General features: G+C 37.6%; 9 protein-coding genes across 9 annotated transcripts; 5 read left to right on the forward strand and 4 right to left on the reverse strand.

Moving 5' to 3' along the window:
- The first annotated feature begins 269 nt into the window (after positions 1-269).
- Positions 270-4,281, forward strand: SPOG_02623 (alpha mannosidase-like protein). Its single transcript, XM_013168565.1, has 2 exons — positions 270-727; positions 792-4,281. Exons 1-2 carry the CDS (start codon positions 627-629, stop codon positions 3,061-3,063), a joined length of 2,373 nt encoding a protein of 790 aa, XP_013024019.1. The 5' UTR covers positions 270-626; the 3' UTR covers positions 3,064-4,281.
- On the reverse strand, positions 3,072-4,210 carry SPOG_02624 (adenine phosphoribosyltransferase). The gene has a single exon (XM_013168566.1). It carries the CDS (start codon positions 3,940-3,942, stop codon positions 3,376-3,378), a length of 567 nt encoding a protein of 188 aa, XP_013024020.1. The 5' UTR covers positions 3,943-4,210; the 3' UTR covers positions 3,072-3,375.
- A 462-nt stretch (positions 4,282-4,743) lies between the features above and the next one.
- On the forward strand, positions 4,744-6,030 carry SPOG_02625 (phosphoprotein phosphatase; the record flags this gene model as incomplete). Its single annotated transcript, XM_013168567.1, has 2 exons — positions 4,744-4,798; positions 4,835-6,030. 2 exons carry the CDS (start codon positions 4,744-4,746, stop codon positions 6,028-6,030), a joined length of 1,251 nt encoding a protein of 416 aa, XP_013024021.1.
- Positions 6,031-6,433: 403 nt separating this feature from the next.
- SPOG_02626 (uncharacterized protein) lies at positions 6,434-8,584 on the forward strand. The gene has a single exon (XM_013168568.1). The coding sequence runs from the start codon at positions 6,592-6,594 to the stop codon at positions 8,062-8,064; it is 1,473 nt and encodes a 490-aa protein (XP_013024022.1). The 5' UTR covers positions 6,434-6,591; the 3' UTR covers positions 8,065-8,584.
- Positions 8,585-8,904: 320 nt separating this feature from the next.
- Positions 8,905-11,843, forward strand: SPOG_02627 (trehalose-6-phosphate phosphatase Tpp1). Its single transcript, XM_013168569.1, has one exon. It carries the CDS (start codon positions 9,037-9,039, stop codon positions 11,506-11,508), a length of 2,472 nt encoding a protein of 823 aa, XP_013024023.1. The 5' UTR covers positions 8,905-9,036; the 3' UTR covers positions 11,509-11,843.
- SPOG_02628 (1-phosphatidylinositol-4-phosphate 5-kinase Its3) lies at positions 11,669-14,361 on the reverse strand. The gene is made up of 3 exons (XM_013168570.1): positions 12,491-14,361; positions 12,339-12,450; positions 11,669-12,293 (listed from the first exon to the last, which is right to left on the reverse strand). The coding sequence occupies exons 1-3, from the start codon at positions 14,086-14,088 to the stop codon at positions 11,892-11,894; spliced, it is 2,112 nt and encodes a 703-aa protein (XP_013024024.1). The 5' UTR covers positions 14,089-14,361; the 3' UTR covers positions 11,669-11,891.
- A 482-nt stretch (positions 14,362-14,843) lies between these two features.
- SPOG_02630 (decaprenyl diphosphate synthase subunit 2 Dlp1) lies at positions 14,844-17,605 on the reverse strand. The gene is made up of 2 exons (XM_013168572.1): positions 15,136-17,605; positions 14,844-15,101 (listed from the first exon to the last, which is right to left on the reverse strand). Exon 1 carries the CDS (start codon positions 17,406-17,408, stop codon positions 16,527-16,529), a length of 882 nt encoding a protein of 293 aa, XP_013024026.1. The 5' UTR covers positions 17,409-17,605; the 3' UTR covers positions 14,844-15,101; positions 15,136-16,526.
- Positions 15,140-17,582, forward strand: SPOG_02629 (Pot1 associated protein Poz1). Its single transcript, XM_013168571.1, has 3 exons — positions 15,140-15,691; positions 15,734-16,077; positions 16,118-17,582. Exons 1-3 carry the CDS (start codon positions 15,586-15,588, stop codon positions 16,397-16,399), a joined length of 732 nt encoding a protein of 243 aa, XP_013024025.1. The 5' UTR covers positions 15,140-15,585; the 3' UTR covers positions 16,400-17,582.
- Positions 17,606-17,839: 234 nt separating the features above from the next.
- Positions 17,840-18,693, reverse strand: SPOG_02631 (ubiquinone biosynthesis protein Coq9; the record flags this gene model as incomplete). The annotated part of the gene is made up of 2 exons (XM_013168573.1): positions 17,840-17,868; positions 17,958-18,693. The coding sequence occupies 2 exons, from the start codon at positions 18,691-18,693 to the stop codon at positions 17,840-17,842; spliced, it is 765 nt and encodes a 254-aa protein (XP_013024027.1).
- Positions 18,694-18,816: the final 123 nt, after the last annotated feature.

Genomic DNA, 18,816 nt, shown 5'->3' on the forward strand with positions numbered 1-18,816 from the left:
ATGGGTAAGGAGATTATCATGGATGAAAAAGAAAAAATTTGTTCATCTGGAGGAAATGTTTTGTCGTGGTAGGCACAATTCTGTTTGTAAACAACGAAAGACCTGGAAAAGGAAACTCAATGTACCATAGCTGTTCAGCGAACGGTTTCTACGTCGGAATTTTGTTTCTCTTTTCTGATTTAATTGGAATTGAACTTTATTGAAAAAATGAGACATTCGTAAATATCAACCATAAACACTTACGTATGGTAAACAATGCGAAGGCAACCATAATAAGCTGCAAGCTTTTCAGATAAATTATTTGGTGTTTTCTTTGTTGAGCCGTGCTTATAATTTCATAGTATAGATGCTGCAGAAGTTTAAGGTCAACTTCTTTATGTTTTCAAATCGTCAAGATGAAGTATATCCAACAACACTTTACCCAAAACATCTTACAAAAACCACAAGGAAATTGTTGTCGATTACTAATAACCTATTCTAATATTCTGATTGAAATATTTTTCAATTTTCGTGGCCTACACGTATAGGAAAGTGTCAGATATATTGATTCCATATTCTATATGGTTTGCTAAATTCAGTTGATTTCCATTTTTTCCAGCAATTCATTGAATTAAGGAAATAAACCTATGTTCTTTTTAAGCTGTACTACATGGTTTATTGCGTTTTTATGGCTATTTGAGGGAATTCTTGGATATGGAGTCAACTCGACTGAATTACTCGAGTTGAGGTATGGTTTTATATAAAAGAAATTAAATAAATAAGTTTTGGATTTTCTATTTACTCCTTTTTAGAGAACTTACTCGAGAGTTGTTTTATCATGGGTACGACAATTATTTGAATTTGGCATTTCCGCTTGACGAACTAGCTCCCTTGTCTTGTAAAGGTTTAGGACCAGACTTTAAAAATCCCCTTAATCTTGGCATCAATGATGTTCGTGGAAATTACCTTTTAACCCTGATAGATACTATAGATACCTTGATCGTTTTGAATGATCGCCAAGGCTTTCATGAATCTATTCAAAGGATCATTCAACATTTGTCTTTTGAAACTGACACGAAAGTTCAAATATTTGAAGCTACTATTAGGATTCTGGGAGGACTATTGTCTGGTCATATCTTTGCTTCTAACCCAGAGTACGGGTTTCAACTTCCCGGGTATAATAACGAGTTATTGGATTTCGCAACCGAACTTGGTGAGCGTCTTTTGCCTGCCTTCCGGACACCTACGGAAATCCCTTTTGCGAGGATAAATTTGATGAAAGGAGTGTCTCCTGAAGAGACCAACGAGTCTTGTTCTGCCGGAGCATCCAGTCTCATGCTTGAATTCTCCATGCTGAGCATTCTTACTGGAGACCAGAAATTTCGAAAGGCAGCTGAAAATGCCTTTTTTGCCATATGGAATCGGAGAAGCAGTATTGGTCTTTTAGGAAACAGCATTGATGTAATGAGTGGAAAATGGATTTATCCAGTTTCAGGAATTGGCGCTGGGATTGACAGTTTTTATGAATACGCTCTCAAATCGTACATCTTACTTGATGACGTACGATTTCTTGCTGTCTGGGAAGAGTCTTTGAGCAGTATTCGTCAATTTATGTCTTCGACAGAAAATCATTACTATCAGAGCGTTTATGCATATAGTGGGACCACCGCAAGTTACTGGGTTGACTCATTGGGGGCATACTTTCCCGGGTTACTAGTCCTCGCTGGCGAACTAGAATCTGCAAAGAAATCGCATCTATACTATTTTTCAATTTACTCAAAGTATGGACAGATTCCTGAACGATTTAACGTTTATACCAAGACCATAGAACTACAAGGGTACCCATTGAGACCGGAGTTTGCTGAATCCACTTATTATCTATACCGTGCCACTCGAGATCCGTTTTATTTGAACGTAGGAAAGACGATTCTAAACAATATAGAAAAAAATCTTCGTACGTCATGTGGATTTGCTTCCTTGGACAACCTTGAAACAGGTGTACGTTCCGACCGAATGGAGAGTTTCTTCCTTAGCGAGACCTTGAAATATCTGTATTTACTATTTGATGAAGAGAATATATTTCATTCAAAATTTCAAGACTTTCTTTTTACTACCGAAGGCCATTTATTACCCATCAATAGACAAACACATGAAGCCCTTGACTTTGACCAACATCGCCATCCGGGAACATGTACGTTAGATTCTGATGACCATTCTATACAGCCTTTATTTTTTTCTAAAGTTGCGTCCCGAGAAGATTTCGACTTTATTTTTCAAATGGTCGAGTCCAACTGTGATGGAATTGCCGAGGATTTAATTGATCCTTATGGAATTTGCGCAAGACCTATGATTGCAGATGTCGTAGAGGTTCTTTACGGAAACGTTTTATTACCGCCATTTAAGCCAACAAGACGTGTCATGAACGACATATACGTTCCAACATTGATCGGGAACAGAATTCGCTTGATAAAATATATCGATAATGAAAACTACAGTATTTTTAAAATTGGAGCGGAAAAGGTAGAAAAGAACGATACGGTCTACTTGACTGACCCTAATTACGCAATGTTTATGAGTAGAGATGCCCTGTATGCGACAACCGCTTTTGTGCACATAGTCTCTTCTACGGGAGAAGAAGCTTACTCCGAATTTCTTCATATTCATGAAGGATCTTTTCTGCAACCATTTCAATTTCCGTTGATAACTTTGAACTACAGTTTGTGCGACAAATTGCCTGTATCTTTAAAGTCGGATATGGCTTATATAGCTCCTACAGGTAACTGCAGTTGGCTGCAGCAAGCAAAAAATGCACAAAAAGCTGGAATGCTCTTACTATTGGATCAAGGTTCCAAGGTCAACAAAACTGAACTGATGCGAGATTCGCCTTCTTCCTACTTTTTCGGCTTGATTAAGCCTTATGTGCCTCCAACGGTACACCTTGATATGAATCAAGGTTATGTTCTCCAATGGAACAACATGACTGCGCAAAGGATTCACAAAGACGCGCCTTGTTATTTTCAAAACTCTTTAATTGAAAACTTGTATGTGTGTGAAACATGCTCAGAAGAACAAAAAGTATACTAATGGAAAAATGGGTAATACTGAGTACTTTACTCTGCTTATTTATTTGTTTCAGGTATGACTCTATAATAAAAAGACTGATAAATTATCTACAACGAGCATACTATAATTTTCAGTTAAAAAATTACATGGAGAATCTCTTAAAACCAATAGTTCTATTGCGAAAAGAGTGCTCTTCAAGATCTAGTATACAAGCAAAATTACTATCCAAAAACACAAGGAGCACCTGGTCAGTGTTATGAAAATTTGAAAAACCCACAAGAAGCCATTACCACCGAAAATTCCTTAATAAACAAATATGAAAGCTTAGATGGTTTAAGCGAATTCGCTGCCCTTAGGAGCCTCAGATTGACCACTGAAAAGAGTGAATGTAGGAGCTTTAAGGCGTTTACGACCTTCCAAAAAGCCCAATTCCATTAGGAAAACGTGACCCAACAAACTACCATTCAATTGCAAAATGAGTTCATCGGCAGCCAAAGCAGTACCACCAGTAGCCAAGATGTCGTCAACGATCAAGACTCGTTGGCCAGGCTTGATGGAGGATTTTTGCATAGCAAAAGCATCTTCATCGTATTCCTTCTTGAAAGTAATAGTGGCTAAATCACCAGGGAGTTTGTTGGGTTTACGGACGGGGACGAATCCAGCATTCAAACGCAAAGCCAAAGTAGGACCGAAAAGGAAACCACGAGCTTCCAAACCGACAACAACATCAATTTCCTTAAATTCTTTTTGAATAAGTTCGACTAACAAATCAATGAGGATGCCAAAGGACTTTGGGTCAGAGAAAATGGGCATGATATCTTCGAAAAGGATTCCCTTCTTAGGGAAATCGGGATATTGAGCCAATTTAGAGCGGAGAAATTGAATACGATCGGTAGACATTATGGTTCAAAAAGAAAGAGGAATGAGGGATAAGAATTGAATAATTTGCCAAGTTTGGCGCTTGTTTATTTTTTAAAATTTTTTGTCTTTCTACGACAGGTAGCAGGACTGCTTTTATTCAAGTAACATTTCTTGAAAACGAAAGCGCGAAGCATCAGTATTCATTATTGGAAGCTAAATCTATGTATGTTATTTGTTATTTAGAATTGTTTTCATCAGGAAAAAAAAAAAAAACACCATTTCTCAGGTCATGGATTTATATGCACTTGTACTAGGGGAAGAAATAAATAAAACAAGGATGAAAAAGTAGAGATTACAAAAATCCGTTGAAGCATCCTAAATCCACTCGTGTAACTTTGTAATTACAAAAAAAGTGAAAGAACGTATAAACCATTAATGAAGAGTTTGTTTATGTGAAAAATAATTTGTTTATCAATGCAGTATTTTCTCTTTCATTGAGGGTGGATAACAAACCATTAGGAAGGCGTTAAATAGTATTCGGTTTTTCATTATAGCTCATAATAAGACTCACCACGAAGATGCGTATGTGAATCAACACTCAAAACGGTTTAACTGTTCAATAGTCATAGAGACGTACATACTCCAAGTTTTGATGAAAAGGTTTGTTTATGCCAAATTTTTCTTTTGATTTAACACTCACTTGTTCATGGTCTTTGATCTCATTCTTCTATATATGAGTTTTGCTTTGATCTTGTAAAGAGCAGTTTTTTATTTTTTTTGTCATTCGTTTAGTATAATTTGGTGTTTTGGTGGAAAAACAATAATATTAGAACTTGAAAAATGGCGTCTTCAATTTCAATTCGACAGTTTTTTGTTTGGGTTAGCAAGACTATAGGTATATTTCAATATATTTCCTTGGTATTATTGGCAGCTTACTATGCTTATCCCGTTTGGTTTGGGATCTTTTCTTCTTTTGGAATCGGACCATCCGACTCGAATGGTTCATTCACAATTATGGGGGTTGCCGACCCACAAATTGAAGGTAACCATAAGGTCGAGGCCAATGGATTTTTTAAAGGTACAGTTGATCTTTTAGGGAATGATCTATATTTGCGACACTTGGTTCAAACGAACAAGTTTTGGGGAAAGCCCGACGCTATGGTTCTTTTGGGTGATCTTGTGAGTTTCCAGCATTTAGACGTTACGGAGTTTCAAAATCGTATTGAAAGATTAAAACGTATTACAGGGGCCGCAACATTCAATATCAACGAAGCAGCTGTATCCTCTCCTCAAGTCAATGAAATTCCCGTGTGGACAGTACCAGGGAATCATGATGTCGGTTATGGGTATGAGCTATCTGAAGCGCAGACCCAAAAGTGGAATTCTTCTTTCGGGCCATTGAATTGGGTTACGAAAGTCTCTGTTGCTGGTTCCCCAGTACGCATTCTTGGTATTAATAGTTTAGCTCTGGATAACGTTCAATTTTATCCTGAGATGGCCTCAAAGTTTCGATCTTGCAATAGTCTTTCATGCTCTGGGATCCTTCCTCTCTCAAGGGAAGCCGTTGATGTATGGACGTTTCTCTATGAGCAAGCCCTACAGCCGCAGATCCCCACTATCCTTTTAACTCATATTCCATTTTATAAACCAGCAGGTGCTTGTGTCGATAGCCCTTTTATTTCTCGTTCAGACAACAATCGAGTCCGTTTGCAGAATCATATCTCTTTTGAGGCAACGCAACATATCTTTCATTTATTCCCTAGTATCGCCTTGATCCTTTCAGGGCACGATCATATGGGTTGCGACTATAATCACCCTAACGGGGTAATTGAACATACTTTGCCGAGTGTCATGGGGTTTTTTGGAGGGAATATCGGTTTTGTGGAGTTGACTTTAAGGGGTATCCCTTCTTTTCGCAGAAATCTGCACGCAAAATTCTGTAACCTCCTTTCGATTCTCCCCTTCTCGGTAAAAGATTTTGTGTACAGTGAAACAAAAGCATTCGGGCCTTTTTTGGATATGACTTTTACTCGCACCTTTGCAGGCCCTTCCTACATTTGGTGGGCTCTTCATATTTCTACCTGTGTTCTTACGGTTTTACGTCTTCTACTAATATCCTTAATTTAAAGGCGAATTAAATATCCTAAATTTAATTTCAAAATAAATATTTTTATGCACTCTATTTGAATTTGTCGGTATTCAACTGTTTGTACATCCAGCCTCATGGACTATGTCTAAGTGTAATCGAAACCGTTTTTCAGCCATCCTTCAAGTTTTCCTTTTGTTTTTGGTTCGTTTCGCATGATATTCCACTGTTTATTTACTAAAACGTCATAAATGTGGTTTGTCTATACTGTTTTATTGCTTGTTTACTACCAGCACACTTTGGTTACCATGGTAACCTAATTTTGCGAATTTCGTAACACAATTTACGGAAACTATAAAAGACTTGTTACAGTCCCTAATGTAGCTAGGATTTGTTTACTTTTTGGGTCTCTTGTTATTGTTTACTTTTTTTGGAAGACTATAAATTACGTTTCCCTCTATTTATAAGATACCCTTGTCCAAACCCGTATACATTGCTTATTAGAGAAAGTTGCTCTATTCATTCGGCGTTCCTATTTGTCGATATTAAGATAACTTTATACCCTCTATCCCCTACTAGCAACAAGTTTATTTTTTAAAAATATGAGACATATTACGTTAATCGCTACTGCGCTTACTTTGCTGCGTTTATGTTCTGGTATGGCTGTTAACAAGCCTTCCAATCATTCTATTTGGCTTTCTGGTAATTCAGAGGCTTTGCAATGGTCTGTCGTTGATACAGACCCATTGCAAGCGCATGTTTACGTTGTAAACGAAAAAGTTTACCCTGCTACTAGTAAATATGCAATGACTGTTGACACGTTCAACGAGAGTGCCACTCTTCCTCCTCTTGAGCTTACGCCTGGCTCAGGATATCAAGTAAACCTTGTGTCTATTCTTAACAGTACCGTTATTTATGCCCAATCTCCCCATTTTACTGTAATGAGTAAGGAAGAATCAACGGGTTCTCTCGATGATAATACCTTGCGTGCTCCTTTACTTCAGAAATTAGGTAGTAATACCTCAAGCACTGGCAACTGGACCATGATTCCTAACCCTGGTCAGTCATCCACTGTTTCCAAATCCACTAGTATGTTCACTAGTGTCACCAGTATTGGTGCTAGCGGTGCTTCTACTAGCAGTTCCATGAGTGACGGTCCTTATTTTACCAATACTAGCTCTCTAACTGTTCATCCTACAAGCTCATTCGTGGCTTCTACTACCTCTTTTAAACATACTGTTACGTCCGTCCCTTATAACTCAAATTCCACTTCGCTCGCATCAGTTACATCCGTTCCTAGTTATACCAATACCTCTAGTTCGGTGCCTTCTAAAAACACCACTGTTTCTTCCCCAAGTGTCTCCTCACCCGTGGTTGCTTCTTATTCCAATGTTACATCTACTCCTAGCTTTACCAGCTCTCTGCCCGCTTTCACGAACACCGCTGTTGCTATCAATTCTTCCGCAAATGTCTCCTCATCCATGACTACTTCTTATTCCAATGTTACATCTACTCCTATCTATACCAATTCTTTCTCTTCTATCCCCACATCTTCCGCTAACAAGACCTCTCTTCCTCACTTTACTAATTCTTCTGTCACTTCCGCTCCTTCCTCTGTGAGTTCTACCGCTGTCCCTCGCTTCACAAACTCCTCCATCGTGACGAATTCTTCCTTGACTTCTACTCCCTTGACTTCTGATAGCTCGGTTTCTGTTTCCACTGTTACTAGTCAAAACAACGGTACTGGTTGTTCTGCCTTTACTACCGTAACCGTAACTACCCCTAGTTACATCCCTATCTCTTCTACTCCTACAGTGGCTTTACCTTCTGCTGCTCCTAGACCTTCTGATGCCACTTATGCCGATCCTTCTGACACTACCTCCTCTGCAGGCCAAGATGCCGGTAGTGCTTCCTCTACTCAATCTTTGCATACCTCGGTGGTATCATCTTCTAAATCGATATCCTCATCTGGAAACAGTAATTCAAGGAGCGTTCCTAGTGGTGCCTCTGGTACAGTAAGCATTAGCTATGCTTCCCTTCTTCTCATCTTAATGTCGATGATTGTCCTTTTGTAAGATTAATTTCATAAGGAATGAGTTGAAGCTTTGGCTGAATTTATTTCTTGTATGCTGGCCATACAAGATTTGCTTCAAAATATTGAGAGTCATATTTTATTATCATTTCAATTGATACCCAAGGATACCCATTTATCATGATTACATGATTATTTTCAGCATTTTTTTGAAAAATGCAAGCAGGACTTTTGTTTGTATACTTTCTTTTCATGATAATTGAAATCTTTTATCTAGCATTGGGCATACATGGTGACGGGCATACATCTTTCATGGTTGGATTTATTACCATTTTATATATTTTTTCTTACAAAGTGCTAGTTGCATTACTGGAGAAGTCTGATGAATTTATTGGATACTTCATGTTTTATTTTTATTGCCATTTCGTCAAGTGGTGTGTTTACTTTTAATCTCTATAATTTTCTAGTGTACATAGTTTATTGGTTACATCTTTCGTTATTCATAGTTTACTTTCTTTCTAGATTCAAGTGCATAGAAAATAAAAGTCATACTAAAGCCCAAATATCCAAGAGACTTAAGTAATTGAGAAAGATATGATAACTGAAAAAACTATATCAGTAAACAATCAAACAAATACCTATACAATAACTATACTGTGAAAAGAATTTTTTTTTTACACGAAAAAGAACTTTCATTGAATACGGCAAGCGAAAAAAAACCGAATAAAAGAATTACAAAGGATGAGAAAAGAAAAGATTTTCTTTTCTTCCAATTCTCGATCCTTCAATTTTTACGAACTGGTTTAGAGGTGACGTGAAGCGGGGTATGGTATTTCGGTGTAAAGTGACATACGGCTATGCGATTATTTAATCCTCCCTAAACCAACGACATAAACAACCTTCATTGTAGAAAAAAAGGGTATTTTTAAGCCTTTGAAGTTAAGAAAAACAATTTGAAAGTAACTTTTACAAATTTGGGACGTTTCTTACAAAGCAAAAGGAGCGTAGAAAACCAATGAACCCTCACGTATCGAATTCACCCAGTAATTTCAAACGCGAAAATGTATACGAATTATCTGGCGACTTACTGGATCCTCAAGAATTGAAAAGTTTAGGAGTTAGCGGACGCATCATTTATGTGTTACGGCATTTACCGTTCAAATCAACTATTCATGGAAAAAATCGTACATGGGAATTCAAAGGCCGCCGAGGAGCCACGACGATGTATTCCAGCATGAATTGGCTTGCAAACTCCACTTATTGGAAGACGAAACTTGTGGGATGGACGGGTGCGATCCCGACGGTGTCTGATGACTCGAATGAGGAGAATGCGGAGCCTGTAACGAAACTTACTAAAAAAGATTTGAAAAATTTTGAAAATGCCTATAAAGAATGGAATTCTGACAAGCGTACTGAGGATGTCCCAGTTTGGCTTACTAATTCTTTGAGTAAAGGAGAAGATGACGAAGAAGTTGTCCTTTGTGAGAGCCGTTCTTCTCAATCTCGCTGGCTTGCTTATGCTGAAAATGTGATTCGTCCCTTAATCCATTATAAATATTGGCCCAGCACAGAAGTGGATGAGAACGAAGAGCAATGGTGGAACGACTATGTCACCATGAATAAAGCCTTTGCGGAGAAAATATATGAGTCGTATACCCCAGGTGATTTAATTTTCATACAGGATTATTCTCTCTTTCTTGTTCCCAAGTTTTTGCGCGAAAAACTCTCTGATGCTGTCATTGCCTTTTATCATCATCACCCCTTCCCAAGCTCTGAAATTGCAAGGTGCTTCCCTAGACGTAATGCCATCCTTCATGCTTTATTAAATTCTGATTTTGTTGGATTCGAGGATTATTCTTACGCTCGCCATTTTATCAGCTGCTGTAGCCGTGTTATAGGTTTAGAAAGTGGACATGATTGGGTTGCCTATGATTCCAAACGAGTTATAATTCGTCCTCTTACTGTAGGAATTGATGTTCCACGAATTATTCGATCAAGTGGCAATGCTGCTGTTTCAGCAAAAGTTGAAGAGCTCACGTCGAAATTTGCGGGTATGAAAGTTATTGTAGGTCGCGATCGTTTAGACGAAATCTATGGTGTCCCTCAAAAAATTCTTTCATTTCAGCGCTTTTTAAGGCAATATCCACAGTGGCGTGGCAAAGTTGTTTTAGTTCAAATCACGATTTCTTCGGCTTTCCGTCATCCAAAGCTCTCTTCTCATATTCATAGGCTTATTGATCAAACAAACTCTCTTTATGGCTCCGAGAATTATGCTCCAATTATTTATTATGAAGATCAGATAGAAGCTGTTGATTTTTTTGCTCTTCTCACGTTTGCCGACTCTCTCTTCATTAATAGCATTCGTGAGGGCATTAGCAATATTGCATTGGAGTATGTTGTCTGCCAAAGAGATCGCTATGGTGTAGTAATGCTGTCAGAATTTACAGCTACGTCCGCGTTGTTGCACGACGTTCCTCTAATTAACCCGTGGGATCATAATGAGACTGCAGATACCATAAATGAAGTCTTAAATATGTCTGTTGAGCAGAGAAAAAATATTCAACACGAGTCTTATAAGCAGGTCACAACTCATACGATGCAGGCATGGACCTCTTCATTAATTCGTACTTTGGCTAATAAATTAGCTGCGGCAAAATCTGGTCAGCTGACACCAGTCTTGGTTTCTGATAATGCTATCTCTTTATACAAAGCGGCTTCTCGTCGTTTGTTCATGTTAGATTACGACGGTACCTTGACTCCTATTGTTCGAGACCCAAATGCGGCTATACCATCCGAGAAGTTATTAGATAGTCTCAAAAAGCTTGCCGTTGATGAACGAAATCAGGTATGGATTATTTCTGGTCGTGATCAACAGTTCCTGCGACAGTATATGAACGACATTAAAGGCCTTGGTCTTTCTGCTGAGCATGGCAGTTTTGTTCGTAAGCCTCACAGCGATGAATGGACGAACTTGGCAGAATTGCTTGACTTGTCTTGGAAGGAAGATGTTAAACGGATTTTTCAATATTTTACTGATCGTACCCAAGGTTCCTTTATTGAAGAAAAGCGTTGTGGTATGACTTGGCATTATCGCAAAGCTGATCCTGAAAATGGATCGTTCCAAGCACTTGAATGTGAAGCATTAATTGAAGAGATGGTCTGCTCGAAGTATGATGTTGAAATCATGAGAGGTAAAGCGAACATTGAAGTACGACCCTCAAGTATAAATAAAGGTGGTATTGTTAAACAGATTCTGTCTTCTTTCTCTGATGATTCTATCCCATCTTTTATTTTTTGCGCTGGCGATGATAGAACAGATGAGGATATGTTTCGCTCTTTACATAAAAATGGCAATCGTTTCCATGAGAAATCCTCGTTTACTGTTACAGTTGGTTCTCCACATAAGCTTACGGTAGCCGATTGGTGTATTCCTGAAGCTCAAAATGTTGTAGACTTTCTTGCTGATCTTGCTAGCATTACTGACTGAACAATAGCAAATCTGGTATTATGAATTCAGTAAAGCAAATATTTATTCTTATTATATGAAGGGACTAGCAATGAATTGAGTTTTGCTCTGTGAAGGTCTCTAATATCAGCTATAAAAGGACCTTATTAATAGTACTAAGTTATTATCGGTGTTTATGATGATTCCTACTCAGTTCAAATTTGTGAATTTAAGTTCGATGTTATAAAAAAGTTCTCTTTAGTGATCTGTTAGTTGAATAAAAAACATTAACGTCTATATAATATATTAAAAACTTGCTCTTTTTATCCTAGAAATAACGAAATGATAGATTAATGATTATATACAAGAACAAAGCATAAACGTCTCAATGCATTAAAATAGTTGATCGCACTTCAAAATTACTATTACTTAGAGGGTGATAAACTGTTGCCAGTTACATTGGTTCGTATAAAAGGAAACCGTTTAGGGGAAGCTGATGCCATCTGAATCGGGGCTGAGGATTTTTTTGGTAAAGGACTTTGTTCAGAATTGAGATTACCGTCTCCAATCTTACTTTTTGGTTTGGTAGGAGAATCATCGGTTTTGTTAATGTCGTTTCCATTTTGGTGATTGCTTACAAGAACAACGTTATCGTTCTGATGTTTGAACATAGGAATAGGTTTTAAAGTTAGATGATCTGGCTTGATGCCAGACTCAATAAACTTGTAAAACCGGTTTGCATATTCAGCCGGGGGAACGGCTGAGATTGCTGACTCAGAATGATTGATTCCTTTCCATAAATGTTCAGCTTTTTTTACGTAGGAATACTAGAGATAGTTAATAAACGAAAATAAAGGCTTAGATGAACGAACCTTTGTAAGTAAATCAATAATACCGATATAAAAAATATGATTGGCAGGTTGGTTATTTTCATTGGTAGCTTGAAACCCTCCATCATCACTATAGAACATAAAGTTACTTCTCCTAACAAACAGTTAATAAAAATTTTGGCAAGTATACATACTCCATAAATTGGTTGCTGGGAAGACGATTGCATGATCTATCCAATGAAACCGGTCCAGTGCTATTCACGACTTGCCTAAGAACGTGAGCATTTGATTCACCGACGCCTGCAGACGGAACTTGGTGTTGTGATACATTGGGATCATATACGGATAATATGCTATTTCGAATTTTATCCCGATTTCCGCGAGTAAGATCATGAATACCTACTAAAAGACTGTAGTCCATAATACCCAAAGAAGAAAGCAAATCGATGTCAGCTTTAACCTGAGTTAAAAATATCTGACGTTTTAAAGGTCCAAACTGTAAATGCATATCTCTTCTTAACCAATTCGAATCCTTCATAGTGCACATGGGGTTCTGAGATGGTAAATCTTCATTTAGTTCGCGTCCCAGCGTCGAACCTTTCAAATCAAATGTTTGATGTATGTCACGATGGGGAGGAAAGAGATTATTCATGACCACAAAATGAATTTTGCGTCCAAAAGGAAGTTTCACTCTGTGTAAGCCATAAAACTGTGAGATCAACGTGTTCGGATTATTTTTGACATGCTCATAATAATCATAAAGAATTTCTCGTAAAAATTTATGTTCGGAACGGTGGATAGTTTTGATAATGAAGCGATAGTCGCGTGAAAAGTAGAAGAAAGAACCACTCTTTCCAGGAGAATCAAGTTCGGAGAGAATGTATTTACTAGTAAGCGAGACGAGATAATCCGCGGCATCTAAATGGAAGAGCTGTCGTAAATGGCGAAATACCCAAGGAGCATAGTCTTTAAATTTGAAATCGTACCTTGCGGAAGGAGTCAACTCGTTACCGGTTATGTCAAAGGTATATTTGTGTCGAGCAGTAAAGTCGGCCGGGGTCAGAGCACGATCCATTTTGGCTTGGCATCGAGAAACCCCTACACGAATACCTGTGAGCATGTTATACGCAGTAACGTAATTTTCGTGGCCTTCTGAAACACGTGTTCCTACTAAAACGCAATCGTCGTCCAATTCCTCGCGCCGGCGTCTCATGTTCAATCGCTTTTGTTTCACAGCCTCTGCCCAACTAGCCGAGCCAATATCAGGAGGAATTTCATCCAAAGCCGAGTTCGACAAACTGGCTTTACGATCATCACTGCGTTTGGCACCTGAGTCATTCCTGGAGGAGGGGGTTTCGGGGTGCAAACGTCGATTCGGAAGGGTCGATCTGTGATCTGTGGTTTGAGGAGCTGGGTTTTTAGGAGAAGTTGCTTCAGCTGATGCTGCGATGTTGCTTTCTAGAGCTCCTGCATCGAAAGAAGATGGGCTATCATACGAAAAGGAACTAGTCGAAGTTGCAGTTTGAGGAACGGAAGGCTCTGTAGAATCTTCAAATACTTTTGTTTCTGTAAACAATTGCAGCGAATGCATATCAGCGATCTTAGGAGGGCAATCCAAGCTAGAACGAGAAAGGATTTTTCCTTCTGCTTGATCTCCAAACTGAGAATGAGAGGAGTTGGAAGCGGAATGCTTTTCGCCACGAATTAGCGTCTCCGGTTTTTCTTCATGAGTAGAAACTGTTTCTTTCGGTATGGATTTGGAAGGGATAAAGTTGTTTGAGTCAATTTTCATCAGGATTTCAATGAAACATAAGTAAACAAGATGATTAATATTTTAAAAGTACTTATCCCGATGTTCCCACAAACGAAGCTCTAGTTTCTTGCAGTTTGTATCGCTGCCCCCTTTCCAAAGGTTCCAATTCGTTTCTTCGTTTGCCAGTCACGTAAAAAACCTTTTAACGTGGTTTTTTTAAATAGGAATTTTCCAATAAATAAATAAAAACAACAAGTTTCTGCTGTTTCCAGCGCTTTCTCTACCTTTTCTATGATGCTTACTGTGTGGTGTTCTCTAGGTGAGTATCAATGGGTTCAGTTACCGCAATTCTCCGAAGAACACCGAGAAGACGATTTCTTAGTTTATTCCATATAAAAAAACCAATCTTGAAAGGTTGGAAAAAGAGGTTTTCATGTGAAAGTATTTACAGAGAAAGAAACGAAAACAAACAGCTTGAAAATCTGGGTCTACACAAAAATGTTTTGCAATCGTCTGTTTATGTAAGATGTAAACAAAATTGGATGGAATGGATGATTGGGTTATTCGCGTCAAAAGAAAGGCACATTTGATTAAAAGCAAATAAATAAACATAGAATTAAACATAGCTAATGATAGAAACATCTGGTTATTGAGAGAAAAAAAGGAAACTAATCAAATGTAGAGCAAACATTTCTTAATGACAAAAATAGATCAAATAATTATCAATGTCAAATTGCAAATTGCAATAGAAGAAAAAAGTTCAACTAAGAGAACAAACTTGAATACCTTCGAATGGAAAATTGTTTCCTCTAGAAAGATGGGTTTTTATTGAAAAGATATTTCTCATGAAATGACACTTCTTTACCAGATTTTCGATTTTCGATTTTCGATCCCTAGAAAAGAGTCAAATTCAAAGAAATGAATTCATTTGTGTGTTTGATCGTTGTAAATAACACGAAAAAATGAAAACGATCGTTTTCGTAAACTGCATAAATATCTCTAGATTGTTTACTAGTGCAATCGACCACTGTTCTGTATACCTACTTATAATCCTTTAAAATGTAAACAAAGAAACAAGATTCATACGTATCGAATGGAAAAGGAAAACTTGGGGGTTTTCATGGAGTAAAGTGAACGACAAGGAGCTTGGAAAGGAAGTACTGAAAACGGAAACTACATCCCTTCTACCGTTTGTTTTCACATTTTAATACAGAGACAAGAATCTCATAAAACAGGGAAGTTCCAGTTACTCATTTTCTAAAAAGAAATATATGAATGCCTTTCATTTCATTTTTATTACCATTCTTTTGATTTTTTTAACAGAGTTTATAGATTGTTCCATTTTCTACTTGTAATGAAGCAACCCCATGGAAAACTGTTACTATGAAGGAAACCCTATTTGTAGGAAGAAATGCTTTTTGGTTAACGAGAAAACTGGATTCCATGGTTTTCCTCAATTTTGAAAAGTAAAAGGAAGAAAGAATAAAATTTTGTTCTATAAGGATTTTATGAACGCAAAGAAAAATAATAGGAAGCATGCAACATCATAGTCAAGTATCAGCTACCTTAAAGTCGCTAGAGGCTTTTTTTGTTTCTGAAAATCATTTTCAAGAAACCAAGGAAAATGCACCGATCGTACAAGGTAACTCTTTTTTCATGACGCTTATAAAATTAACATGAAAAGCTTGTCTAGAGAATTTGGGGACCTGTGAGTCTTTAAACCGTGTACCAATTCCATTGTTCATGAACATAGCCTTTATCGATCATTGTTTTGCTCTAGGAGTGAGTACAATTCCATCCATGAACGATGATTCGAACTTGACCCTCTCGCAGCTTATACTTTGGGATACGCACCTTATTAGTAGATCTTTACAAAGGTTATCATACATTGAAAACGAGAGAACGGAATGTTTTCATTTGTCTACTTCATCTAGCAATAAGGATGATGAGCGATTGGCCCAAGAAATCAACTTGGATGCTGAGGCTAAGAAACTATATGCTGTGGCTAAGACAGGGATTCTACGTTGGGTATGGAATAAGAGAGGGAAAAAAGTTAACATCGGTTTAGATGATATTTCACCTGTTAGAACAGAGGCACGTTGATTTGAAATCATTTTCAGATTTTCTCGATACTTGGTATGCGGATAGCTCAAACGAAAAGAAGGTATTAGAAAAGATAACAACACTAGACGAGAAAAAAAGGACCCAAAAAATTTTGCACTTTCAATCGGAGATGCCATGGGTCAGAATACATAGCATCCTTGGACGTTATCTATTGTGTACCAAATTAGAATTAGAGATATTTCATGGTTATAACTTTCAGCAATCAAAAATTTTAAATTTCTTTTAAATTTAACTCGAATTTTTTTTTGTGCGAGGCAAAAAAACCTTGAATGAAAGGAACTCTTTTTTAATGATCGTTTTCATCATTCATGACAACATCCAATACCATACAAAGTACATTCCATGGTCATTTGCTAAGCAATTGATATTCTTTCGGCAATCTCTCTTAGTGCTTGCTTGGCTTCCACATCTGGGAAAACAGTCAATGCATCCTTTGCATTTTTTCTATAGCCATTCAGTAATTCTTTTTTCTTGGTTTTATCCTCTATGCTCTCCGAGAGGTCTTCATGTGCTACGTGCATAGACAAACCCAGGTACCTGCCGTAAGTAAAACAAGCTTTATTCATATAAGCGGAAGCATTGTTCAAGATGCTAGCAGATAAGCAAGCCTTCGCAGGAAGGAATGCAGATTGAAGCAAAAGCATCCGTTCACTTTGGGAATTCGCGTGAGATTTTGGTTTCATGAAATGTCCCTCCACCAAGTTTGCAATAACAGAGGCCATAAGCTCTGTAACGGCACTACTTTCTAGATGAGAAAGATCAACAGAAGCTTTTCCTAATAAATAATCACCAACCAATGTTGCTAGTTTGAGCTCTTCGGTGCTTTGGTCTTCTCGGATATTGATATGTATAAGATTCGCGGCATGAATTAGTTCTGTGACACGTGATAACTGTTTGTATCTTTGAAACATCTGTTGACTTGTATCTCCTTCGATCCTGGAAGCTCGTGACATTAATAAAACTAAAAGCGGATGGAAAAACTGAGTGTTTGAACGTCTGTAGGGTTCAGTAATTCGGTCCAATAGCGGATTATTCCCCGTCCAAGCATTTAGTTGCTTATTTAGGGATTCCATTTCCTCAGTCAAAACATTTAAAAGATCTGCATGCCATCTGGAATCTCGTGAAAGTACACCGACGGCCTTTAAAAGAACGGATGCCCAAGAACTACTTTTGTTCACAGAAAAGTAAGAGGATATTAGAGAAGGATTTCGAAGTATATGTAGTGGTAAACCCATTTGGAAAGAAGCTTAATGTCGGATTTGCTGTAGTTGTATATATGTGCCTGTATAGACAATTGCCAATTTCTCCAAAATGGGTTAGAGCCGTATGATAGAGATGCAAACTAAAGAGACTGATAAAATGGTCTACAAAATACAAATTATAAAGAATAAAATGAATTATTTACTGCGTTTAAAATAGAATCGGTTTTTTTATAAATCCAATTCATTATTGTTGTACTAAAGTAACTGTTACCTTTATCTGCACTCGAAAATTGCAAAGGGAGTAGTAGGATGGGAAGTAAGCTTGCGGTGAAATACAAAAATATACGACTCTGGTAATCGTTTAAATAACTTCAATACCAAACAGAAGAACTAAAAGCTGAAATACCTGAAGCTGAAGAGAAGAGCTCGTTGTGAATATATTTCATTAGGATTTACTTCATTCACTAGAGAAATAAAATCATAAACACAATATCTACTGACAATAAAAAATTTTTTGTTTCTTATGACTTTCAAAAGATTGTAAAACTTATCCGGCATTGTATTAAGGCCAGAATCAAATACCTCGAGAACGAAGGATTGATCGAATGGCATTCAGTTGAAAGGAACCCCATTCCAAAATATCTTCCCGAATATTGTTCAAGGCCTTTGCATGTTGAACTCTATGTTGAACAAAATCATAAGTAGCTTGGAAATTGGGTGAATTATCTTTCGTCATAAACAGTTCGGAGGCACTGTAGATGGCTGACACAGCAGCGCGCTTTGTGTACCAATGAAAGTCAGCAGACTTGTCCTGAGCAAGGTAAAGGATCTCATCCGAAAGATATGCTAAGGATTTTACAGATGAGGGAAGATTGGAAGGAGTTACGCAGGTTGCAATCATATGTGGTAAGTGCTCCAAAATATCACGATTGGCTTGAAGACGAGACCAGATTAAATGTGTTACTTTTTCTGTAGTACTAGGCAAAATTGTAAGGTGAGATTTCTGTTCCCTTAAAGCGTAACGTTGCTGTAATAAGAAATACGAGATGAGATCCATTGGACCTGAGGGAAAGAGAGCTTTAGGAAGATTGCTATATCCAAGCGAGCGACCACCTATTGTGATTGCTTTTTCGGAAAAGCCTAATTGTGGGACATGTTCCAAAGCATGCTTCAAGATTTGAGCCTTTTTACCAGAAATTGGAGGGCGAGTTTCAAAGGTCGCACTTTGGTAAGAACGCTTAGCGATTCTCAATGGAAGAGCATAAGAAAAACAATTGGGCAAATGCGAGACTCTATGAGCTCCTTTGAAACCAAACATTAGGACAGGATGTAAAAAACCCTTAGGATCTGACAAAAGACACAAAAAAGGCTAGCTTTATAGAAATTATGGTGTTAAACACTACCTGAATTATAAGAGAAACAGTTTAAATATATTTCTCTA

The sequence above is a fragment of the Schizosaccharomyces cryophilus genome (genome assembly GCF_000004155.1).
Source record: "Schizosaccharomyces cryophilus OY26 unplaced genomic scaffold supercont4.4, whole genome shotgun sequence".
Classification (NCBI taxonomy): Eukaryota; Fungi; Ascomycota; class Schizosaccharomycetes; order Schizosaccharomycetales; family Schizosaccharomycetaceae; genus Schizosaccharomyces; species Schizosaccharomyces cryophilus.

Bases quoted from the DNA above. Each gene is read 5' to 3' on its own strand.
- SPOG_02629 (XM_013168571.1), top strand. From the start codon at position 15,586: ATGCAACATCATAGTCAAGTATCAGCTACCTTAAAGTCGCTAGAGGCT. The intron at 15,692-15,733 runs GTAACTCTTTTT...TAACATGAAAAG, and splicing joins AAATGCACCGATCGTACAAG to CTTGTCTAGAGAATTTGGGG. The intron at 16,078-16,117 runs GTATGGAATAAG...ACATCGGTTTAG, and splicing joins AGACAGGGATTCTACGTTGG to ATGATATTTCACCTGTTAGA.
- SPOG_02626 (XM_013168568.1), top strand. From the start codon at position 6,592: ATGAGACATATTACGTTAATCGCTACTGCGCTTACTTTGCTGCGTTTA.
- SPOG_02630 (XM_013168572.1), bottom strand. From the start codon at position 17,408: ATGGGTTTACCACTACATATACTTCGAAATCCTTCTCTAATATCCTCT.
- SPOG_02623 (XM_013168565.1), top strand. From the start codon at position 627: ATGTTCTTTTTAAGCTGTACTACATGGTTTATTGCGTTTTTATGGCTA. The intron at 728-791 runs GTATGGTTTTAT...ACTCCTTTTTAG, and splicing joins ACTGAATTACTCGAGTTGAG to AGAACTTACTCGAGAGTTGT.
- SPOG_02624 (XM_013168566.1), bottom strand. From the start codon at position 3,942: ATGTCTACCGATCGTATTCAATTTCTCCGCTCTAAATTGGCTCAATAT.
- SPOG_02627 (XM_013168569.1), top strand. From the start codon at position 9,037: ATGAACCCTCACGTATCGAATTCACCCAGTAATTTCAAACGCGAAAAT.
- SPOG_02628 (XM_013168570.1), bottom strand. From the start codon at position 14,088: ATGAAAATTGACTCAAACAACTTTATCCCTTCCAAATCCATACCGAAA. The intron at 12,451-12,490 runs GTATGTATACTT...ACTGTTTGTTAG, and splicing joins CCCAGCAACCAATTTATGGA to GAGAAGTAACTTTATGTTCT. The intron at 12,294-12,338 runs GTTCGTTCATCT...AACTATCTCTAG, and splicing joins TTATTGATTTACTTACAAAG to TATTCCTACGTAAAAAAAGC.